Source organism: Gymnoscopelus braueri (genome assembly GCF_963280865.1).
Source record: "Gymnoscopelus braueri genome assembly, chromosome: 10".
Classification (NCBI taxonomy): Eukaryota; Metazoa; Chordata; class Actinopteri; order Myctophiformes; family Myctophidae; genus Gymnoscopelus; species Gymnoscopelus braueri.
In genome coordinates, this window is record NC_137611.1 from 29,202,565 (window position 1) to 29,226,527 (window position 23,963).

The following is a 23,963-nucleotide window of genomic DNA, read 5'->3' on the forward strand; positions in this document are numbered from 1 at the left end:
CGGCTATTTTCGGCTGAGAGATTTGGTGGAGGGAAAAAAAGAGCACGCTTAGTATGGAGTTTAAGTGGTTAAATGTCTGAAAATATACATTAACACTGATTATAGTGATGTGAAGTTTATGTAGCCATCAATGAAATCAATTGAAGTCTATGAATATATGTAGTGGTGGGACACAGCTTCAGCAATCTCTCCACTAAGGGGTCCTTGATCCCTTAGTGGAGACCCCTGTTCTACAATACCATATGTGAAATAACAATCTTTGGCTATTAAATGTGTAGTTAAATGTATCAGAACAGAAAAAAAACACTTCCAAACATACAGCAGTTCTGAGGGAAATCCCTTGTTTGCAGATAATCGACTTATTTTCCATCATTTCTAGCCCTCCATAGGAACCCTGTGTAAAACAGGTATTTATGATGCATACATGGCATCAACTGAACCATACACTTCCAAAAGATTTCTCCATTCACTCATTCAGACACAAGAGAGGTGTGAACAGCCCACACAAGAGACTGTTTTATTTCATACCGCAATAAAAAAGTATGACTCCAGCGTTCATTTCCATATATTATAATACAGATGCAGAATTGAAAGTTTATTCTTTAAACAGCCTAGTATTTTACAAGAAATAGATAACTACTACTTGGAACTTTCAAACATGTCCTTAAAACAGGACATAAGTGGGCAACGAATCCTTGGGTCCTACTTTGCCATTATTATCCATGAACAACCAGCAGAAAATGGGGGGTGTGGGAAGAATGGGGAATTAAAGTGTGGAGAAGACTTTTAATAAATAAAATAAAACAAAACAAAAAAATAGATATAATCTCTACCATTCCCATTGGCCACCCCCCTCACCACCACCCTACCCATAAATCCACACTTAAAAAACAAAAATCCCATGGGATAAAGAATTTAGAATCGTTTGTTATTGCAAATTTCAAACGCGTCATATGAGCAGCCTAGACTAAGCAGCCGATGGCGGACCCGAGATAGACAACCCCGAGATAGACAACCCCTCTGTGGCCTTTTCCAGAAACCTAGGCTGGGTTGACGATTGCTTGGCTGCTTGGTTGGATGGATGGGTGGGTGGGTGCGTTACTGGGCTGCCCTGTTCTCTCAGGGATTTCGTTAGATGGGAGTCCTTTACGAATGTGGAAGCACCCCCTGCCTCCCATCACCGTTTGGAATTAACTTGAGATAAACAAAGAATTCATGTTTAAAAGAAGAAAACAAAGAATTCATGTTTAAAAGGAAAACAAAAAAAAGTGAAGAACGTCGGGTGTAAAGGGCCTGGGCAGGAGCAGGGGCTAGGGCGCAGGTAAAATGGCAGCTGTTCAAAACAGACAAGTCACTGGGTTGGTTGGCAGCAGTCCCTTAAAAGTCTTCCAGAGTCTCAATCTCTCCCATATTCAATCTCTCAGATGCGGCATTCACAGAAAAACCTGTGTAAAAGATAACAATCTTTAAAATGCAGGACTAAATATCAAGTCGTCGTTTCATCTTCACAAAATTTCACATATTTCTTTGCACTAACAAAATACAGTGGTTCATGTGTGCACTCACCTAGTAGACTGGGGTCTGCACGGACCATCTTCTGCTTTTTCTTCTTCTTCCCTGAGGTGACCGTCTCAAAGCGTGGCTGCTGGAGGCTTGTGTGGTTGGACTGGTAGGGAGACGACGAACCTGTCCCACCCCATACAGAATCCTGGGAGACGGAGAGAGAATGAGACTTGCACAACTGAAAGAACCACCCCTCCCCCAAACAATGCTGTGCAATGGAGTGAGGGCAGAATAACAGTAAACGAATTTGAGAAAATACTTGACAATAAACGTGTACAGTGATTAACAGCACGCATGAAGAGCCGATTAGTTGAACACGGAGGGAACTAGGTGGGAACACGGCTTAAGGCGTCGTCGGCTGGATTCGGTGTGTCTGTCCTATGAGTCTTCTATGGGACGGAGTGGCTCACCTGCTGCTGCTTGAGGGCTTGTTGTTGGTGTTGTGGGGCTGCTTTCTGTTGGTTGGCATTCTGTTTGGCACGGCGCTCAAGGAACTGCTTGGCAAACTCCTTGGCCTCAGGTGTGTCTCCCAGGTAGGCCCTGACGTAGTCGTGCACCTCGTACGGAGAGTCCACCTCCTTCAGGAAGGATGCAAATGTCGGAACTGGAGGAAGGAAAAGGAGGGGAAGGAGAGAGCGGTGAGTTGGTGCGGCTGCTTCTAGTGGGGCGCTGTAGCTAACCTATCATTCATTTTGTGCCAAATTTGGCAGAAATGTCGATATATTGGGAACAAAACAACTGGATATTGGGCCATCGCAAATTTCAAATTTTTCATAATGGCCACCAGCGGTTGGTCTAATCTTCCTAACCCACCCTCTAGTGGCTACAGTTTTGTTGCAGGAAGGTCAAGTGTGTGAGTGGTAAGGTGTGTGTGTGTTCATGCTAATTGCCTAAAAGGGGTGTTGCAATGGGAGTGGCCTATGGCAAAACATGCATAACTTCCAAGTAGATTGACAGATTTGCACAACATTTTAAGGAATGTTTGGTTATGACCCAAACAGCTCGGTAACCGTTCATGTCAATTGCTTTAAAAAAAAGGGGTGTGGCAGTGGGTGTGGCCTATAGGTCAGCATAGCTCAAAATATCAAAACAATCATTCATTTTTGTGATAAAAGCACCAAATATTATATTGGGAACAAAACTGGATATTGGGCCATTGCAGATTGTTTTTCTGTTGACCATGGCAGCCAGGTGCCATGCCATTAGTCCAATGGCCTTTTGTTCCAACGGTACACATTATAACTAACCCTAACCTCACTCTAAATTAACATTACATTGAGCAGACATCTTTCCTAAATGCTTTCTGCACACTTGCTGTCTGGTCATCATGGAGCACATCCTATTGTCTTCCCATGAACGTGGTATGATCTAATACCACCATTATAATAATGTTAATATAAAATATAATATAATAATGAAATGACCGATTACATAAAGTATGCATTTGTTGAAGTATTTTATTTTGTAATATCCAGGTCTGTTCCCAGATAGATCTATCAACACATCAGCCAAATTTGGCACTTCCATCACAAAATTAACGATTGGTCTGGTATCTTGTGCCATGCCGGCCCACTATTCCAGAAATGGGTCATTTGTGTATATTTGAAATGCGTATTTGTTTTAAGACTCACCGTCCAGGTTGTTGGCTGTGTTGAGCGTGTGCAGAGTCTGCTCACACCACTGCATGAAGCCATCCTGCTGGCCCTTATTGACTCCCTGAAACAGCTTTAACAGCTTCTCCTCCTCCTCTGCCTTCTTGTTGGGCCGTCCACTTCCAGCGTTGCTTTAAACATATAATACACACGGACAAATGTTAATCCACAATATGATCAAGTATGTCTTTACTAGGACGCGTGATGCACTGGGGTTTTTAGGCCCTGCGTAATCCAGTGCAGGGAACGAGCAACAGTACCTGAGGTTGGCATTGCCCTTGTTGTTCTTCTGAGTGCTGGCTTTCTTGGCTGGGGCTGGAGTTGGCATGGCAGCCTCCTTCACAGCCTCGTCCCAGAAGCCCATGTTGGAGTTGTGTGTGTCACCCCAGATGCTGCTGGAGTCTGACCCCCAGTTAGTGCTACTGCTCGTGTTGACGGCCCCCCACACCGAGGAGGACAGAGTCGGCTGAGAAGGAGAGGGACACATGACAATGAGAATAATATGGGCAATAATTATTACCCCTTTAATATAATCCATCCTTTATTAATATGTATTATGAAACCATATTTTACAGTTAAATATTAACTAGGAATAGTCTGGGTTGTCAAGAAGAGCCCTGCCCTAGTGGTGCTAAGAAGGTTAAGAATAACATGTGTGGACCGACAGACGGTGACCGATTACTATAGGGCTCCCTTCCTTTCATACAGGGCTCTATCTAGAAAAAGCCATATGGAGAAAACACCAAGAAGAGTAGTCACGAATCAAACTTGGTTTGACACCTGAAGGGATGCATCGCGAACATGTAGGAGGATGACAGAGGAGTCAGAATAGAGCAGCAGAAAATACATTTAATTTCAACACATTGAAACTGATCCAACTCTTCAGTTCGTGATACATTTATCATCCATAAAAATGGAAATTCCCCTTCGCACAGATTTCAAATGAATATTTTCCCTATGTTCTCTCTGCATACTTGTTTTTTTTTAAGAAGATAAACCTAAGCAATAACAACTCCATTACTCAAAAAACATAACCAGCGCAATGCCAGAAGAACGGTTAACAACACTGGTTTCTTAACCCATTAAGACCTGGAATGCATCCGTGTCACTTTAGACTTCTTTGGCTATTCAAAAATAGCAGATACACAAGATATACATTCAAGATTTTTCAAAAATAGCAGATCTACAAGCTCATAGCTTCATAGACACTCTGTGCGCTATGAGCTTGTAGATCTGCTATTTTTGAAAATTCTTGATTTTATTCTATTTTTTCAAAAAACTGTTAGGATTTAGAAAACATTTATAAGAATCGCCTCAGGTCTTAATGGATTAATGTTGGGTCCAGGGACCACCAGGGGGTCCAAATGGACCGTTACAGGTCTGCAACGCTGAGAGTGTACGAATGGAACCAAATAGACCCGACTCCGAGTTAAATTAACATTGAGAATCTCACAGTGTAGCTTAAAAAATGGTTCCAGTCGAACACTCTCAGAGTTACAGACCCGTAAGAGTCCATTTGGATCCCTGGTGGGCCACGAACCAGAAGTTGAGAAACAGCGTTGCATTATATAACGTACAGCTCTGTTCTGCTGGGTGACAGCTCTGTTCTGCTGGGTGACAGTGGGGTGAGACTGTTGCTGCTGCTGCTGTTCCTTCCTCTCCTGCATCTGCTGGGCCTCCTCCCTCTGGATCTCCAGCAGGGACTTGGTGGCGGGCGGCTGCTTGGCCACGCTGCCCCAGCCGCTCAGCTTGGTCTGGGCCTGCTGCGCCTGCTGCAGGGCCTGCTGCTGCTGCAGCTTCAACAGCTCCTGTTGCTGACGTCGCTGCTGCAGGATGGCGGAAGGTGGGACAGGACACAGAATGTGTTCAGTCCATGGGGACTTAGAAAAGTACATGCGGTATGTGTGATATACATGTATGCCAGTGGTTCTCAAACTTTGATCCCAAAAATAATATGTATTTGGCTGCGGGCCCTTCAGAAAATATTTTGTGTCAGGGGCCCACATACAAGATTTGTGTTGTTAAAATGTTTTAACTACTCCATGTTTAAAAAGAAAATAGATCTATAAGCTCACCAACTCGTTGTGAGCTTGTAGATTGGCTATTTTCAAATATCAGTTGTATATAGGGTTTAAGTGGTTAGAAGTGATTTTGATGCTATATTAACAAATTTCACTGGGGACCGCCTGGAAACTCCTCAAGGACCCCTGGGGGTCCCCGGAACCCACTTTGAGAACCACTGATATATGCAATATTGAACTCATCTCATTTAGGTAGCTCACAACTTATGCTCATGAAATGAATGTATTTCTAGCTGATCTTTTTTTTAAATAAGCACAGGTTCTGTACAAGCACATACAAGCTACATGTACAAGGTGTGTGGCGCTAATGTTCGTTGTTGTGGTGGAGCAATTGTTTTAGTTGATCTGAAAATATATTTATTTGAAATTTAAATACTGTGAATTAATTAATTTCAGACGGTGCCCGAGCTATGCCTGGGATAGTTAGACACAGAGATTCCGTGAATGTATAGACAGATTATTATAACGTACTGTTATTACCGGTGTCGCTAAAGAATGAGAAACACCGGGGCGAGGGGGTAGTGTGAGGAAATGGGAGTGCCAATGGAAAAACAATGTTCTCGAGATATGCGATGGAGTGGCAGACAATGTACATACATACTGTACTGTACATGCAGAGATTTCTGGAATTTATGTGTCAAAACTATCTACCAAGGAATGCTGAAAACAAATGAAACAAACTTAAGCTAAAACACTACCAGACACCACAAATGAAATGTGTTGTAGGCCTACAAAGGGTATAGTCTCTGACCTATTCAATATATGAATATGTTCTGAAGAATCAGGCAATAAATCAATATCCACATTGCTGAGGCTTTTTATATAAAAAGGAAACAAAACATGTGAGTCAGGAGGATATTCCGTTTTTAGCACAGATAAAAATCCATTCAATTACCAAGATAATTCCTTTAGCTACTTTATTTTTACTTGTAGCTTAAGTTTGTAGGGCAGTGAAAGTCGTCCCAGAGTCGTCCTTTGGGGACAAGCTCCAGGTCTGAGGACAGTGCCTTAAGCAAGGGCACTAGCAGGAGTTTATCCCAAACATGCATGTCATTTGGTACATGGGGAGAACATGCAGACTCCAGACAGAAAGGCCCTAAATGGTTCAAAACTAACATTTGCCAGCAGATGCAGCCGAAGAAGCCCTCTAGAGCAGTGTATATCAACCTTTTTTGTGCCAAGGCACACCTGGCATAGCCAAAAAATCCCAGGGAACACCTAGATCATACGGTATATATATATATATATATTTAATTATATATATATATATATATATACGGTATATCTATATACACACACTAGGGGTGTATCAGCTTATTATTGGGCATACAACTTCGATACGCACTTTTTTATCATGAAAATATATGGGGGAGAAAAAAAGCAAATGCAAACAAATATTTCTGTTTTTGCATTATTCAGACATGCAAACTTGTAGCTTTTCAGCTTCCACTAGCCGTTTTGAATCCAAATAGGGCAATAGTGTGACACCTCACCCGAAAAAAAGCATGTTGTCACCCTTTTCACCTCGGGGCTGTTTGCATGCCTGATTATTATTATTGTTAAAAAAAAAAAAAAAAAACGGCGCGGCACACCTCAGCAGTAGCCCCGGCCCAAAATTGGGACGTTTGCCAGGGTTGATATACACTGCTCTAGAGGCCATCTTACTCCTAAGTTCTATTCACTTACACACTCAATCTAAAGTTGCATTAGATCACTGCATCTCTGCCTGCCTGTCCTGAATATGCCTCTGGACACCTACAGCCATGCCGTAATTGAGCTCATTAACATCACTCATGGACTTGTACCTTGAGTCCTGACTGTAAGATGCACTTGACTCATTTGTGTTTAGGAACCATGTGGTAATGGACCAAGCATGCATTACTCATCACACTTGCAAGTACTGCAACATAACTGATCATACAACTAGAGTGGCTGGAGAAGGGAAGGAATGCACCCGTCTCATCTTTACCTCCTCCCGTGACTGTCGTTCTCTCTCCTCCTCCAGTTTCTGGATCTCAGCCATTGACAGGGCGTTCTGACTCTGGTTTATGGCTGCCGAGTTTGTTGACTGCTGGCCCCACTTAGATGAGGATGGGAGCTAAGGCATAAGCAACACAAATGTTAAACTAGATATATTGTGATTTGTGCAGTGTTTATTTAAATTAGTGGTTGACAAGAGCCAGGTCTGTGAACCTTTATGGCTCATGAGGGTTGGAAGGATTCCCCATAAATTAAGTAGTTGTATAGTTAGTTATATTATATGTTACATAATATAGGTATAAAACACCTAATAAGGAATGGAAGTGTGCTAGAGAGGGATCTGATAAAATGCATTCACACATTCATATTCTGTGTATTCAGCAGTATTCATTTACATTTCTTTAATGCAACATGCTATGCAACAGTCTGAACAAACTTTGGAATTCACATATATTTACATATTTGAGTGCAAAATTCGAATGCAAGATCTTACAACAATCAGATCAATACTTCAGTTCTCTCTTTATATTGTGTTTGGTTTTCTGGTCCTAATCTGCCTTACCCAGGGTGGGAAATTAATACCCACCAAAATGTAGGCTTTTTTTTTGCAGTGGCTGATATATTTGTAAGGACAAAGACACTATAGCATGTGAACAAAGTTAGGTTAAACTAAGACATTTTTTAAATCAAGAGTCACAAACCATACTTTTTACATAAAAAAGTACCCTAACTTGCTAAAGAGGACTCTGTGGAGCAGGAAGTCAGCCTAGATCAATGTAGACACTAGACATGTAGACCTTACCTTCATTTGGGCGAGCTGCTGCTGCTGTTGCTGCTGCTGGAGTCTTCTGAGTGCTTCCTGCTGCTGCAGTCTCTGTCTCTGCAACTCTTGCTGCCTCTGTGCCTCCAGTTCCGTCCTTTTCTGCTGCTCCTGCTGTTGCTGGACCAAGACGGCTGCAGCAGCGGCCTCCTCCTCCGCTCGCTTCTCCTCTTCGCGCCTTCTCAGAACTTCCAGCTGCTCCTGCTTTCTCCGCTCTTCCTCCTGGAACGGCGGCGAGTAGCATTTGTTATAGTGAAGCTAATAAACTGCAGTGTTCTCTTATCAATGACATCCCATAACCGACCCTCTGAGCCCGGTAACATGCTTACCTGTTTACGTAGGAACTCTTCCCTTTGTTTCCTCTCCTCCTCTTCCCTCCGCCTGTCCTCCAGTCTCCGGAGAGCCTCCTCTTGCGCCAATCGCTCCTCCTCTTCCTTCTGTCTGCGATGCGCTTCTTCTTGCTCCCGCTGCCTCCGCAATGCCTCCTCCTGAGTGGTAGAAGACAGCAGGGTTAGTCTCTCAATCATAACACTATCACTAGGGTTGGGTATCGTTTGTGTTTTTTCCAATAACGATGCTCAAACGATACTTTTACAAAAGGGTGCTGGTGCCTAAACGATACTTCAACACAAATAAAAGGCAAAAGCGACATATTGGTAGGAATATATACCGGTATATACACCGTACGTACATAGGTATATATACACAGCATGATGTGCACTGTTGTACTTAAAGTTAACAATGATTGAAGGCAGCTGTGTGGCGACTCCTTAACGTTGGTTATTAAGGTTACCTGTTAAATCTTAAGATTTCAAAATCCACAGAGATCAATAAAGCTACTGGCTTAAAATACATGTGAATTTTGGGGACGTGGTAGCTCAATCCGTCAATGGAAGAAAATGCATTTCAGCAGATTTCTTATAAGAAGATTGAGCAAGCAAAGGCAGTTATTCATCATATTACTTCACTCAATGTCTCGCTTACGGGAGAGCGCCCTTGGCCGGGGCCGCTCTCCCATAAGTGAGTCATCTCGCTCGTAATACTCAACACGTTTGTAAACTATAGTTTTGTGTGTTTATTCAGTTTAGGAGAATCTCTAGAAAATATTATCTCAAGTTGGCTGGCTGACTCAACAGGGACCAGAAATAGTCTGTTTTTAGGTCGTTACTAAAGGTTGACCTACTTGCTGCTTCTAGAGTAGTAATCTAGGTTTCATTAGTGAGTCTACCCACATGACTGAATGTTTTTCCAGGTATTAGTCAGAACCCAAGTATTTCCAGGAAAACACTTAACACTAGCACTGTTTTTTTTTTTTTAGAGCCAATTTCCGCACAATATGAATACATTTTGATTGTATTTTGTTGATACCCACTGTATAATGGCAATATTACATTTGTGCCACAAAGTGCCTCCCTCGATGCTTACCGCATAACTGTCGTGCCAATGATGACGGTGCTCTCTCGTATAATATTGCTTAATTAATCATTTCAGTCCTACTCCGGTGTTTTACCTGTTTATGCCGTGCCAGCTCCTCTTCCTCAAGGCGTTTGCGTTCCTCATCCTGCCTCGCCCGTAACGCCTCCTCTAGCCGTTTCCTATCATCCTCCTCCCTCTTGACCCTCAATTCTGACTCACGCCGCTCCAGCTCCTGCTGATTAAGGAGTATATAGGAATATGATTACAACATCCACAGATGCAAAGTTATCACAACAAACTAACTACACCTTTCCTTAGTTCTTGCCTGATGTCTGAAGGGGGGGGGGCGCATGCTACCATTTTCGGTGATAACCCTCTCACCGCGGTGGTTTGAAAACCACAACATGACGTCACTGAGCCGCTGTGATAAGTGACTCACCGCTCACCTCAACACATCACTCTGTTTCTACTGACCGACATCACCGGACTACGAGGGCCTAGTATCAAAATCACCATTTAGGTGAAAACGTTTCCACCTAAAAAGGTGAAAGGGTGATAACCTACAATGGTAGCATGCAGCCACCTTTACAAGGACCATACAGGCATTCGTTCATGTTTAGCCTATTGACTACAAGTCATATATACTATATACTTTGCATTCACCATTTTCCTTATTAAAAACTTTCAGACTATAACCCACCTGCTAAAACATTGTTTCTATTTTAGGCTATACATCAAATGAATCTGTTTTTAAGTTGATTTTCATACTGAACTGAAATGAATGGAAACCTTAAAAATAATCATTAAAAAAAACTACAAAAACTTTGGAAAATTGTTATCAGTAATGTTACATTACAGTGATTACACATGCTTTGTAGTCAATAGGCTTAAAATGCAATAACACTGGTATTGTCTGCAGTGATGTTCTTTGCTCCCTGTGACACCTGTTAAAAGGCTTTGTACTAAATCAGACTTAATTGACAAAGAGGAGGATAAGAAATTAGTATTTCTATTGTGGTTAACTGGTTACCTTGGCAGTCTTTGCCTTCTCTAGCTGTTGCATTTGCTCGATGGACGGAGCCTGGGCCAGGGAGTCTATAGGTAAATCCCATACACTGCTTCCATCCCATGCTGTGGACAATCAGGAGTTTAATGTATGGCATACACAAGTGGAATATTTTAATCCTCTAAAACTGCACTGTATGAAAATATATTGACAATTTTCATTGTCATGCACCACCAGAAATGTTCTTAGGGGGAAATAATAAAAATAAAAACACTGTGCAAAAACAAATATGTGAGCACTTGTGCAAAAACAAATATGTGAGCACTTGTGGTTGGAACGTACTGCTTGGTGCAGCTTGTGGAAGGTTTGGTGTGCAGGAGGCCTGAGTAGAGGAGTTCTGCATTTCCCACACAGAACCCGAGTCTGGTACAGACAGGGACCGAGTAACAGGAGGTAAGTTGTTCTCACTTGCTCTGTGCAGGAGAGAGGGGGAGAGAGAGAGAGAGAAAGCTCACTTTTGTGTAAAGGGGTTCCCAACCTTTTTAGCCCGAGACACAAAAGATACATTTGGTGTCCCCCCGGGACCCAAACATACAGTATGAATTAACCATTAAATAGTGAAAATAGACAATCTACAAGTGCTAAACTACACTTTCCGATAAACATTTCAGAGCCACTATTGAAGAGAGATGAAGAAGTAATTCTCTGTGTGTAAGAAAAGTACAAAAAAAGCAACCAATCAATGTGTAGGAAACTAACCTGGTCTTAAGTGTCTGGTATTGCTGTAAGAGCAGGTTGATCTGCTGTTGCTGTTGCTGCTGCTGCTGAATAGGAGCCGAGCTGAGGGCGGCAGCTTTCTGTTGGGCTAATGCCTGGGCGTACTGCTGCCTGAAGGGTAGAACGAAGGAGAAGAGAGGAATTATAAAAACTAAAGCTTAACTATCCATGGACCGATATCTGTGCCATGTGGAATTGGTGAAGAATAGAAGCAAGTAACTAAATGAATTATGAAATATAGGAACGCTGCGTGGGTCCGTAATTATAGGAAGGTATCAGGTCCTCCTTAGGAAGCGTTAAACCATAAGCAAAGAAGAATTTAAGATTATTTCCTTTTTCAAAAAATAAGTCCAGAGTATTCTAGGATAATTTAAATAAACATCAAAAGGTACACTGTTCCGTTGAAAAAATTAAATGGCCTTAATTGTAACATGACTTGAACAATGTAAAAGAATGTTACTGTAGGTGATCAACATGTTTCAGCTCAACAAGCCTTTATTAGGAATTAGCAACTATATATTGTCTGTCGACTGCAGTATGCCTGAAGATGTATAATAATACATTGTCAATCAATAACAATGCTGTGCTGCTACACTGTGCAAGTTAAGTGTCTAAGAGGAACCGCACCTGAGGAGGTATTGGTATTGGAGCTGTTGCAACTGGTACAGGTTTATGGAAGTGAGCTCTTGCTGCCTCTTTATCCTCTCCTGATCACCATCACCCTGTGTATGGGAGACAGGTCACAAATCACAATCAAAGTCCCTTAAAAGTTGATTGTTCGATTAATGGAAAATCAATCCCCGTAATAGTATGTATCACAATATTTATGAATGCTTGCATTTGTGGTCGTCATTTGTGTCAAACATCTCAAAGCCGACTTGCATTTATTCAAGTTGGGATTGAAGGTTTGGTTTGTATTTTGGGTGCTTTCTATTTTAAAATTTGTTTTAGAGAGCTTATAGTTGGGGTATTTTAGCTATTTGTCATATGACGAAGTATATAGGGCTTAAAAGGTGTGATGTACCAACTTCGTGCTTAAACAAGCTACAATCGTCAATCCATGGCACAATGAAAATTAAACTTTGTATTGCAATTTCAGAAAAGGTACCACAAAATCACGCATTTGGATTGCCATAATCAAAATTAATGTAGACATACGCTCATCCCAACTAAAGACAAATGTAGCCATGAAGGCGTTCTCTAACATGTGTTACAGAGGGTCAAATTGGTGTGGCACGCCACCTAGAGCCGACAGTCAGTACTGAATATTTTGATTCAGACAATGACAGAGACGATGACAGGTCACTGCACTGATCCCAGTTAAAGAAACATTGAATAAATATAGTTCTTAATCTCAAAACAGCAGCCTACCTGTAGAGGTGGAGGTGCAGGACCAGAGGCGAAGGGGACCCTTCCCCACATCTTCATTATTTCTCCCAGGGGTTGAAACACCTCGTCACAGCCCCGCTTCACCAAGAGGGTCATAGGGAAGTAACCAGCCTGGAACCACTCCGTCATCTCATGGTTACTGAAAGGACCTGAGACACACATGGGAGTTTCACATGTTCACTCTTCATTCTGCCTTCCAACTTTACAAATCACATTTGTTTTCTACCCCATCTCCAGAATACAGATTCTCTCCTTTCATCCCCGGGCCTTACCCTGTCTCTCGCCCTGGGGATCTTTGTAGAACCACTTGAGAGCAGCATCGTGGGTGAGAGGCAGGCCTGTCGGCTTGGGCTTCTCCGAACTCTTAGCTAACAGCCTGTCGTCATCTAACACGCCATCCTGTAGGTAAGCCACCATCTTCTCTGCCTCCTGGAGAGGGAAGATAACAGTGAGAAGAACCACACGCAACACTGCATTTCGGGCACACCAAAATTGAATAATGTCACTTGGATGTTACTAGAAAGGGTCGGATATCGTTTGGGTTTTATCCAATACCAGTGCTAAACCGGTACCTTTAAATTCAAAAGAAAAGAACAAAACATCATGGCATTTTCTGACAAAAAGTCACAAAACTAATGTTACTTAACTTTACATTGATAACTGAATGATAACTGAATTTCCCCACTATAATAGGTAGCAACAATATGGTGGACACTTTATTATACACAGGACAGCATTAAGGAAAGCGTTGTGATGCAACGTGTTAGATTGGCTACTTTTGGCGAGCGACAGTTGCACAACGTAGTATAATTTCAGCACTATGCGTCTTGTCTGCATTCAAGTGTGTCCCGTGCATCTCCAGATACTCCATAAAATTTGACATGGCCATCTTTTAAACTTTGCAAGTCGTGGTGTTGGAATATTTTGGAGTGAAACCTAGAGACCGTTTAGCTGTAGGCATTAGGAAACCGTGTTTAAGATAACAGTAGCCTACAGTATATGCTGCTGTCAGAGCAGTGTTGTTGTCTGCTAGTCAGGTACCACACAAAGCCGTTGCAATGTGCAACGTGTTGCGAGATTGTAGATCTCCGTACAGAAATCTGTGTCGTCATTCGGTCCCATCCGGACTGGTGCCAGTATGGCACTGGTTCTAGTAACCCAACCCTAATACAGACTTTGTACAAAGCTGCAATGCGCTACACCCACCTGCTCAAAGTGTCTGAGTCCCTCATCTTCATCCGTGTCATGCCGCATGGTGGCGGGCCGCCCGATGGGAGCGAGCATACTGGTGGGAAAGGGCAGGGGGTTGGACATGGCTATAGGCACCTCCATGGGCTTCTGCTGCTGTAGATGGATGGTGGGCGACGGGGCAGAGACTTCTGCATGGGACAGAGTGTGGAAGGAGGTGAATATAAAAAATGATATATCCAACAAGGCCTGTAATAATCATTGCAACTATTTAACTCTACTACAGGCGGGTGTGTGCGTGAGATGAGCACGGCCGCATCCCACCCGAGCGAGAGAGCGAGAGAGAGAGATATATAGAGAGATGGAGATATATATATATAATAAAAAACACTCCCCCTACTAGTACCTGACAGACATGTGAAAATACAAGAATGCAGCAAGCAGCTTATAAAACCTTTATGTCAGAGATTCAAAACAGCAATGCCAGCCCAGTACCTATTGACGTTTGTTTATTCAATGGTCAAAGCTTAGCTTAGCACCTGTCAAGTCAGACGAACGTAAACCCTTGACTTCTGGTCGGTGGACTTCAAAATAAGAGCACTTTGTCAAATAATGGGAAAGTAAGTGTCTTCTGGTCTGTGGCACGTGACAGTAATAATATCGGGTTAGGTTAGTATACAGCATTTAAATAATAATCATATTTTATTATTATAATTGTTTTAAGCACTCTGGTATCGGATCGGCCGATACACAAGTTGTGGGATCGGGGAAAAAAATATAAGGACAACTAAATTTTATTATCATCATTATCCAATGCCAAAAACACATTAAAATTGCAATTATTTGCATGAAAATGAATCGAGTAACGTTTTATGACCGTAACGGTCCTACCAGCAGGAAGACACAGGACAAAGTTCAGTACATCAGCTTATTGCCGTCACCTACCTGAGAGAGTGGTGGCGATATGGGTCATGGGCAGGGACTCCAACATGATGTTGCTCATGGGGACATGCACCGGGACTTTGCTGGGCTCTGGCCGCGATACCGGGGGAGACCGTCGCTCTGTCCGTTCCAATGGCCTCTCTGGCTTTTCTGCTTTGCAGGGCTGACTAGAGGGGAGGATCTGGGAGGGAGGCTGGGCTTCTGGGACTAGCGGAGCAGCCAGTGGAGCCTCTTCCTCCACTCTGGGCAACTCTGGAAGAGTTCCAAGTTGAGATGGTTGTTAGAGGAAGTTGGTCAAAGATCAGCACTTTATTTTGTATTGATTCCATCAAAAATTGCATTTACCCATTACATATATTGATTTGAATTATTATTATTAAAATATATTTTTGGGGCTTTTCTGCCTTTATTGATAGTACACAGTAGAGAGAGACAGGAAACAGGGAGAGAGAGACGAGGGAGTGACACGCAGCAAAGGCCGTCGGGCTCGGAAATCGAACCCGCAACTCGCTGTCAGGCATTAGAGCGGTATAAGCCTTAACCACTAGGCCAGCGGCACCCCTGATTTGAATTATTTATCATTTTGCTTTCGCACATGTTTTTTTATGTAGAACAAAAGAGGATTCTGAGAAAATGAACTGTTGCTTTTGTCCTCTCCTTTGAAAAGTGGAGATCTTTGTCTGGTTCACATCAGTTGTATCGAGATACACTCAGTCCACGTTGTGCTCACGCCCACATCATCCTTTACGACTCTGTGGAACTGTGGAAACACCCTTAAGGGACACTGACCCTCTCTTCTGTCAGCCTCTTTCTTGGCCTGTGGTTCTGTGTCTTTGGTCTCCTTGGGCTGACTGTCCTCCTCCTCCAGACCTTCCTCACACTCCTCCAGTGGCCTGAAGTCCAGCTCTGCCTCCTCCAGGATCGGCTCCTTGGAGGCTTTCTAAAAGCAGAGCAGAGAGCAAGAGTTGCATTGTCAACGTCATTATCATTGTAAACCCCTCAAATAGTGTGTGTGGTTGGAGTATTAAGTGACAGTCTCTAATATATAATTTGCTTGACATAGACACAACTGCCCTCGAAAGTGAACTTTGTCCATCAATAAAAGACATAAAATCATCTAGCCATTACAACTAGGGGTGTTAACGCCCTCACTCTGGCTCATGATGGACAGACTCGCCAACAACACAGCTCTAGGAAATACAGACATCAATGTTACGCTTCTTGTGGTATATTATGCAGAATACAATGAAGGAGATGAAGCAATGACTGGCACTAGGATATGTAGTTGTGATATATGTATACATCGCAATTAGGGGTGTGCCGATACACTAATTTCACCAAACGATACGATACGATATTTGGCTCACAACTTCGATACGATTTCGATACGCACTTTTTTTATTACGAAAAATATATGGGGGAGAAAAAAAGCAAATGCAAACAAATAATTCTGTTTTTGCATTATTCAGATATGCGAACTTGTAGCTTTTCAGCTACAATAGCCGTTTTGAATCCAAATAGGGCAATAGTATGACACCTGACCCGAAAAAAAAACAACATATTGTCACCCTTTTCACCTCGGGGCTGTTTGCATGCCTGATTATTATTATTGTAAATAATTTTTTTTTGAAACGATTTTTTTTTTTTCCAAAACGATACATATCGTCACGAAAACGTATCGCGATATATCGCGGGACGATATATCGGCACACCCCTAATCGCAATATATCGCAATATATCGCAATATATCGCAATATATCCCAATATCGTGATACTACCCAAGTATCGTGATGCGTATCGCAATATAATCGTATCGTGACCCAAGTATCGTGATACGTATCGTATCGTGAGATTGTTGCCAATACCCATCCCTAACTGGCACAGAGCTAAATATAATCAGCTGCTTTGTGAAATGAATACCCATCTCTAGGGTCAACAGACGTCCCCCAAAAAAAGAAAGCAAGGCGGAATTATGAGCAGTTGTCTCTAAATCCCAAATCCAATCGCATTTGTCCAGGGGTAAAAAATATTTTTTGATTAGCTATAAATATGTTTGGTGGAATAAATAAATATTGGCTACTGTGTTTTTTTTGCTGTGTACAGTAGTGCGGTGAATTGATATAAGGCTACTCAAGATGGCGACTCATACGTAACTATGATGCTGTTGAGAGAAAATAAACTATATATCAATGACGAGCCCAGTGTGCTGTGCCTTTCCCCCCCTTTTTGTTTTCAAGTGTAGTTGAGGATAGTGGAAGCTGCAGGCCTGAGGACATGGCGAGCTTAGCAACAGCAGGCAGCCACAGATAAGATGACAGATGTGATATGCACTAAGACAATAACATTTGATGCAACAGATAATAATTTACATGCCGTCAATAGGAAGAATAAACACAATAACTGTTGTAACAGACAGTTGACTTCATGAAGAAAAATACAGTTCGGTTTTGTCTTTCACGTGTTTTACTGTTAACTGACACTTAATGCAAGGTACTGAAGGCCATGCCCAGTAGGGATGAGTTCACATTTTCAAATGACGTCAGTCTTAATATTCTCCAGGAGTCAAACTGGTAGAATATTTGATAATCATTTAAAATTATCATGCATATCCCTAAATTGCCCACCATGATCACATGACCAAGTCCACCCCGAATTCCTCTGTCCCGATTTTCACCCATTATCATCTCTGGTGGACTTTGAGTCCCTAATAATGGTTGAGTGCACTCTGGTGCTAAACAAATAAGCTATTAATAGATGTTCCATGGTGTGTACAGCAAGCTCATACAAACATCTGCACCTTGACCACCTTTGTGATCTCATAAGTATAGAGCAGTAGCACAAACAATAAACTGGAGTTCTAAATGCTTCTCTTAGGAAAAAATCAATAAAAAATGTATACTGTATGCTTTAATATGTATATTATTTCAATAGACTTGTATGCTTGATTGCAGACAGAGGATGGTTTTTTTAAACTATAAAGTACTTGGTGGTAGTAACTTTTTATTTACTGTCTCACTATGGATCATTAAGGAACTAACTCTTTTGAATCTAGGTGGACATTCCCTTTGTTGATGGGTTGGTTGTGCGAACATTCCTTTTTCTTTACTTGTATATTGTTTGGCCTACACTCCTGACTGGAATACCTGATTTTACCATTTAATAAGAGCATAAACGTATTTCTCATCTTTGATAAGACTCGTCACCCCAGGTATTCTGTCTCCTCTTGCCTTACCTGCGAGGGGCTCAAGTCATTAAAAGCTGATTAATATTCACTGAACGCCCCCTTACCTTGAGTGAGAGGAAGGCTCCTGACGAGTCAAAGGTGCCCGTCTCTTCCTCTGCATCCTCCAGGCACCATTCTGGCAGGCTGTCCCCTTCATCCAGGCTGCCGCTGCCCGACCGTGACCGGCGGTATCCCCGCTCATCCTCTCTGGCGTCGAAAGGGAAACGGCGCCGCTGCTCTGGGAGTTCTCTCCACCCCGCTGAGCGAGGCCCGTCTGGGTGGGTGTGGTGGGGTGGTGGACACCAGGAGTCAGTGAACTCAATGGGGTACCGTGGATCTTATCAAAAGGAACTTGGCATTATAATGGATTCTAGACGATGATTGTGTCTTGAACCCATTATAATACAATGTTACCAGGCTGGTTTGGGTCCTAAACCAACTATCCTACTTGATATACTTACTTATATTTCATTTCAAGGAGGGTATATAATGACAAAAAGATAGCGGTTGACCAGGTTGCCCCAAATTCCACTTGCAGTTCACAGCAGAAAATGTCCACCCAGATAACAGGCAAACCCTGAAGACTATACAGTCAAAATGATGGTTTTAATAAATCTATATTGCATCGTGGCTACGAGCTGTGCGGTCTCCTCCTTGTTTTATCACCCAGTTAACACACACAATATAGTGCATTAATGTGGCAATAATGGAGTCAAGACAGTGCACACCTGGGCTCGGCGGGCACCACCGGTCACTGTCCCGTGACCGTCGAGACCCTGCCAGGCACCAGCCCCCCTCATCCTCCTCACCATTCTGGTCATCACGTGTGGTACGCCAGTTCTCGCTCTCTGAGCGTGTGAAGTCGTGCTTCCTCGGCAGGCCTGTTCCGACGACCTCTTCATAGTTTGCTCGAACTGCAGAGAGCAGGGAGTGGGAGGGTGGTTTAGAGCAAGGCGAGGCATGGATGCCATTACCATTAAGCAGGCTCTCTGTGGAAGCTTTCAACAATATATTTACGTAAATATATTTTAATAGCATATTATATATGCTCCAGAAGCTGCACTTCCTCTCAGCAAAGCATGAAATAGCACCAGGGCACACTTACTGTGATTCATCTGGAAATGGGCTGGAGGAGCATCTGCCAGGTCAGAGAAAGAGGGATAAAAGAGAAAGTACATAAATAGCAAGGATTTGCATGGGAGTACATCATTGATTATTTGAGGAATGTATCAGAACACTAACCTGGTTCTTTTCGACCTGGCTTTTCAAACCTTCTATCGCCCCTAGGGAGGGAAACAAAAAAACAACAGACATCGTTAAATATAGGGATGCATGGAATTAATGTCCAGATCTAAACTAACGTATTCCTTGCACTGGATTAAATGATTAGAATGATAACCCTATAGATGCCGCTGAAAGAGCCGTTTCATTACCTTTCCTCCCAACTCTGGGAACGATGCATCTCCCTACCCCCACGGCCAAACCCTCCTTCCACTTCATCAAAACTTCTTTGGTAAAACCCTCCATCTCCTCTGCCTCGACCTGCAGAAAACAAAAACATTGTTCAGATAAACACTAAATGTGATGGTGATAAGTAAACATACTTATCACCTCCAGCACACCCCAGCCCTCTGGAAGCCCCAGTTTACCATCATACCAGTTACTTATTTCTATTCACCCAGCATATTTACCATTCTAGCCCTCTAATCATGAACCTGGTAAGTCTGGTAAAACCTACAGTACTATAAGTGGGAACCACTGGATTGTTATGTCCACTTGTGTTGGCTGACTTGATTAGCGTGTTGAAATTGTGAAATTGGTGCTTATGGCAAATATAGTGACAAGCATGTTAAGTACTGGGCTGGCTGTGGGAGACATTTCCGTGGGGCCCGTTGTAGACTCTTGGTTTATAGCTTACATCAGTATAGGATCTAGTTGCTCCGTTTCATTAACCATTATGCTATCATTTTGTAACTTGCACTCACAGAGATACTTTATGCACAATATATTTGTAGAGGTACTCCATGAGCTTGTCTAAACATGGATTACACTGCATAGCCCTCCTTGCTGCAGGATGGGTTCTGTTGCTGTACACATTGTCATGCAATGCAATTCTCTTGGATTTACTGGAGTTGTTTAGTTCTTTCCATTATTCGAATTGTCACTTATACTAATTTATCTTTGTGGATATATTTTTTTCCATCGTATCTTAATTATTAGCCACTACAGACCAGCCATATGGTGAATTGCTCTTTAGGATTTAAATAATGTATTCCATTACACTCACTGTATAACAAAAACCTGAACTCAACCGTTGTGAAAAACATAAAGCCGATTTCCATCAGTGGGGAATCTATCTGCTGCGTAAGCACAATGCCTACGGAGTACTAATGTTACATCCCTCATCTCACGCTGTACAGAAACCGGCTAAATTCTTTAAAGATGCATCGTTCTGATACTAGGTATCAGGTCTAATACTGGACTAAAATGCTGGATTAGATATCAGTGACAATAAATATCTGTTCTGATCCAGAAATGTTGTAAAATTATGTGCTATGACTTGTAAGGGAGAAGAAAACTCAGCATGCAGCATGCCTGATTCTATGTCTGGAAGGAAGTTCTATTCCAAACCCTGAAGAAGACTTTGTCGAAACATTGGTTTCTTTTCAAAATAAAAAGGTTTTGCAACGTGGCTACGAGCTGTACGATCTCCTCTCTTTTAAACAAATTGAAGGAAGTTCTGTGACATCATTTAGCCATGTTATATGTATTTCGTCTTCTCATTATGCAAATTGAGTCGTCTGAAGGCCAGACTGCACCAAAGTAACTAGTCCCAACTCCTTGCAACAAAACAGTTTTAAAGGCCAGTAAACACCAATCCAACTCCTTGCAACTGCCATTGGGGATAATGGTTGCAAGTAGTTGCATTTTGCAAGGAGTTGCATTGGTGTGGACTGGCCTTTTCCCAGCTTGAACATAAGTTTTGATTTATTTTTATATTTCACTATTTTTTTTACAAGGATGATGCCAAGCTATGTAGATTTAGCCACATACATGGCTTGCATACAGCTTTTTAACTCTACAAAGGGGTCAATATTGGATTGGTACTCGTTGTGGGCTGATACTCAAAAGTTTTGTATTCTGCATTGGTACCAGGAGTGAAAAAGTGGTCAGTGCAATATGAACAAGTACCCTGGCCTGTATACGTTTCTGCAGCTTTTAGGCACGTATATTACATGGGGAAAGGAGGACAATGGGGTAATGGTCTCACCTCTACCCCTTGAGGTACTTCGGCCTCTTGGTGCCCCCACTACCGGACCACCTCCCAGTCCCCGGCCTGTCAGTCGAAGTACAGCTGCACTGTTTACAGACATGGAAAAATTTCTCTGCAAAAGAAACCATGGGGGAGAGGACATTTACCATCTATTCACAAATATTTGTATATTGACATGACATTTCACAAAGCACTCCTACCTGTTCTTCCTCTGTAAAAGACACAAGTGCCAGTGGTGGCAAGGGCTCTTCTTGTAAAATGGGCAGAAACTCCTTATCATGTAGTTCTATAGGGATCTAAAGATGGAAATATGAAATTGTGGGGTTTCAATGTAAAATGCAAGACATTAAAATGTAATGAAGAAATAAATATATTTTAAGTCACAAAGCAAATTATTCAAGTGTTACATAGCCATTATACACTTGACTATGTACTATTAAGCACGTATATTACATGGGAAAACATTGCTGTTACACCCACCTTGTTGTCCTGTACATAAAGTGCTAACATTTCTTCTCTCCCATAGCGGTAGTCTGCAAGTTTGTAGGTCTTTGGCAATGCAGGTGAGAGGGGTGGAGAGGCAACAATGCTAGTGCGCTCGCCACCACTGCTCCCACCACCACCACCACTAGACAGGGCCCGCAGCCTGTTGAGAAGGAAGAAAGGTAGCAATAACAGAGGGGACAGAGGAGTGGGAGACAATACAAAAGGCTGCGATGGTAATTGGCATGTCTCAACATGTGGAGCACAGCTGCATTAGAAAACCCGTTTAACAGCCCTCATCAGTGTTGGCAACCCATATATGTGGACAGCAATAACTTCAAACCAAGACATTAAGAACTCACATGACTGATCACTTACCATTCTGGTCCAAAGTTAAGCGTCTGGGTTTCGGCCATTCTTCCTCAAAGTTCTACAAACGGAAGGATAACAAAATTTAGTTTTGCTAGGTATAGTTGTACTATTATAGCACAGCATATGCAGCTTTGTTTGAAATTGGTTTAAAAAATCTGGAATGAATGCATCCATTACATCCCCACTCATTGTTTATCTTCAACATGCCTACAAGAACTACGTGTGGTAGGTATTCTACGTTTCAGTCTGTTTTGACAGCTGTGGAACACTTTGTACTATTTGTAGTGCTGAATACACTTCCCTTTTGATCAAGACTTTTTGATTTCCTGGATGTCATACATTTGCTAATTTTACTTTTATTCAACAACATGCTGTGCACTTCAATTTGGCAACATCACAGATGCTTTGACAACTGGTATTCCAGCTCATTCCATAGGGTAGCCTGTCGTGTCCACTCCCTGCCTCGGACAACCAGATACAGTTTCAATCTGCTAAAGCTATTTTGGGAAGTCTCCCAGTTTGGGAGGAGGGTTCTCTCAGACACCTGTAATTGACAACAGTGGTCCGGTCAGCTTTGGAGTTGCATCACTTAACAGCCAGATCTGTTGTTTGAAACGATGGGCATCTATTAATACTGCAAAAGCTTTTCGACGCCTATATGTGAAAGCAAAGAGTCAGTCACCAAAAAGGCGACAGGATCATATAATTCACGAACAGATGCGTGCATCCCACACTGCCACACACCCACAAAAGTCACAACAAGCCACGTGTTAAGTATGAGACCCCCCCCCCTCACACTGATACACAAAACATGCTTGTGTTTTATTAAACCAACATCCGAAGACAAAGGATTACATAACAATATTAAAGCTATCATTAAGCAAACACAGACAAGTATGCCAACAGTGCCAACGTCTCCTAACTTTTATCAGTTTGAACTTCGGGTTTTGATAAAGGGAAAGCAGGCTGAAGACACACCGTAAAAGTGACAGGCCATTTCGTTACACCGTGTACAGCATTACTTCAACCACTAACCTAAACGTTATTTACACTGTACAGCATTACTTCAACCACTACAACGTTATTTACACTGTACAACATTACTTCAACCACTACAACGTTATTTACACTGTACAGCATTACTTCAACCACTAACCTATAAACGTTATTTACAATATGCAGCATTACTTCAATCAATCAATCACTAACCTAACAACAGTGTAACGTTACACCGTGCGGCGTTACTTCAATAACTAACCTAAACGTGTAGCTTTACTCCTATCATAAACAAACTTTAATCGTACTCAAGTTAACGCTGCCTTCATTTAAGCGATGATCCCCCCCAAAAAACATGAACATTCTCGTGAACTAGTCAGCTTGCAAACATTGATTGCCCCGATGTCCCATATGGCCTGTAATGACGAAGACCACTCATATAATGGCCTGTAAATGAAGTAATCACTTCATAATTTAATGTTAGTATCAGTATCGCTACCTACAATGACTGACACACACTCTCACACACAACGCTACGTGGTGATTATCAGTTAACATTGCATCAGCTGCCAAGTCAAGCTAATACTAATCAACTTAGTATTAAGACTTTATTAGCAACTCTTTAGCAAAGGCTGGCTATCCAGCTTAGCCTGTGAAGTGTTTTAATGCTACGGTTTGTGTTAGCCATGGGTTTGATGCATCATGCTGGTGGTGACACCAGCTAGTTCGCTAGTCAAGAGGAAGAATGTCATGTACGTGATGCGGGCTTTTGACACGCATTGTGATATGCGGGTGATTATT

At 42.2% G+C, this 23,963-nt stretch overlaps 1 protein-coding gene across 1 annotated transcript; it reads right to left on the reverse strand.

Moving 5' to 3' along the window:
• Positions 1–486: 486 nt before the first annotated feature.
• gigyf2 (GRB10 interacting GYF protein 2) lies at positions 487–22,224 on the reverse strand. Its single transcript, XM_080439520.1, has 28 exons — positions 22,173–22,224; positions 21,792–21,957; positions 21,512–21,607; positions 21,309–21,423; positions 19,471–19,579; positions 19,280–19,320; positions 19,143–19,175; positions 18,766–18,951; positions 18,103–18,374; positions 15,604–15,754; positions 14,818–15,066; positions 13,891–14,063; positions 12,957–13,113; positions 12,667–12,833; positions 11,923–12,017; positions 11,278–11,406; positions 10,861–10,991; positions 10,543–10,643; positions 9,607–9,747; positions 8,426–8,584; positions 8,079–8,318; positions 7,266–7,394; positions 4,793–5,041; positions 3,476–3,681; positions 3,195–3,346; positions 1,974–2,167; positions 1,567–1,708; positions 487–1,445 (listed from the first exon to the last, which is right to left on the reverse strand). The coding sequence occupies exons 1-28, from the start codon at positions 22,208–22,210 to the stop codon at positions 1,378–1,380; spliced, it is 4,089 nt and encodes a 1,362-aa protein (XP_080295646.1). The 5' UTR covers positions 22,211–22,224; the 3' UTR covers positions 487–1,377.
• Positions 22,225–23,963: the final 1,739 nt, after the last annotated feature.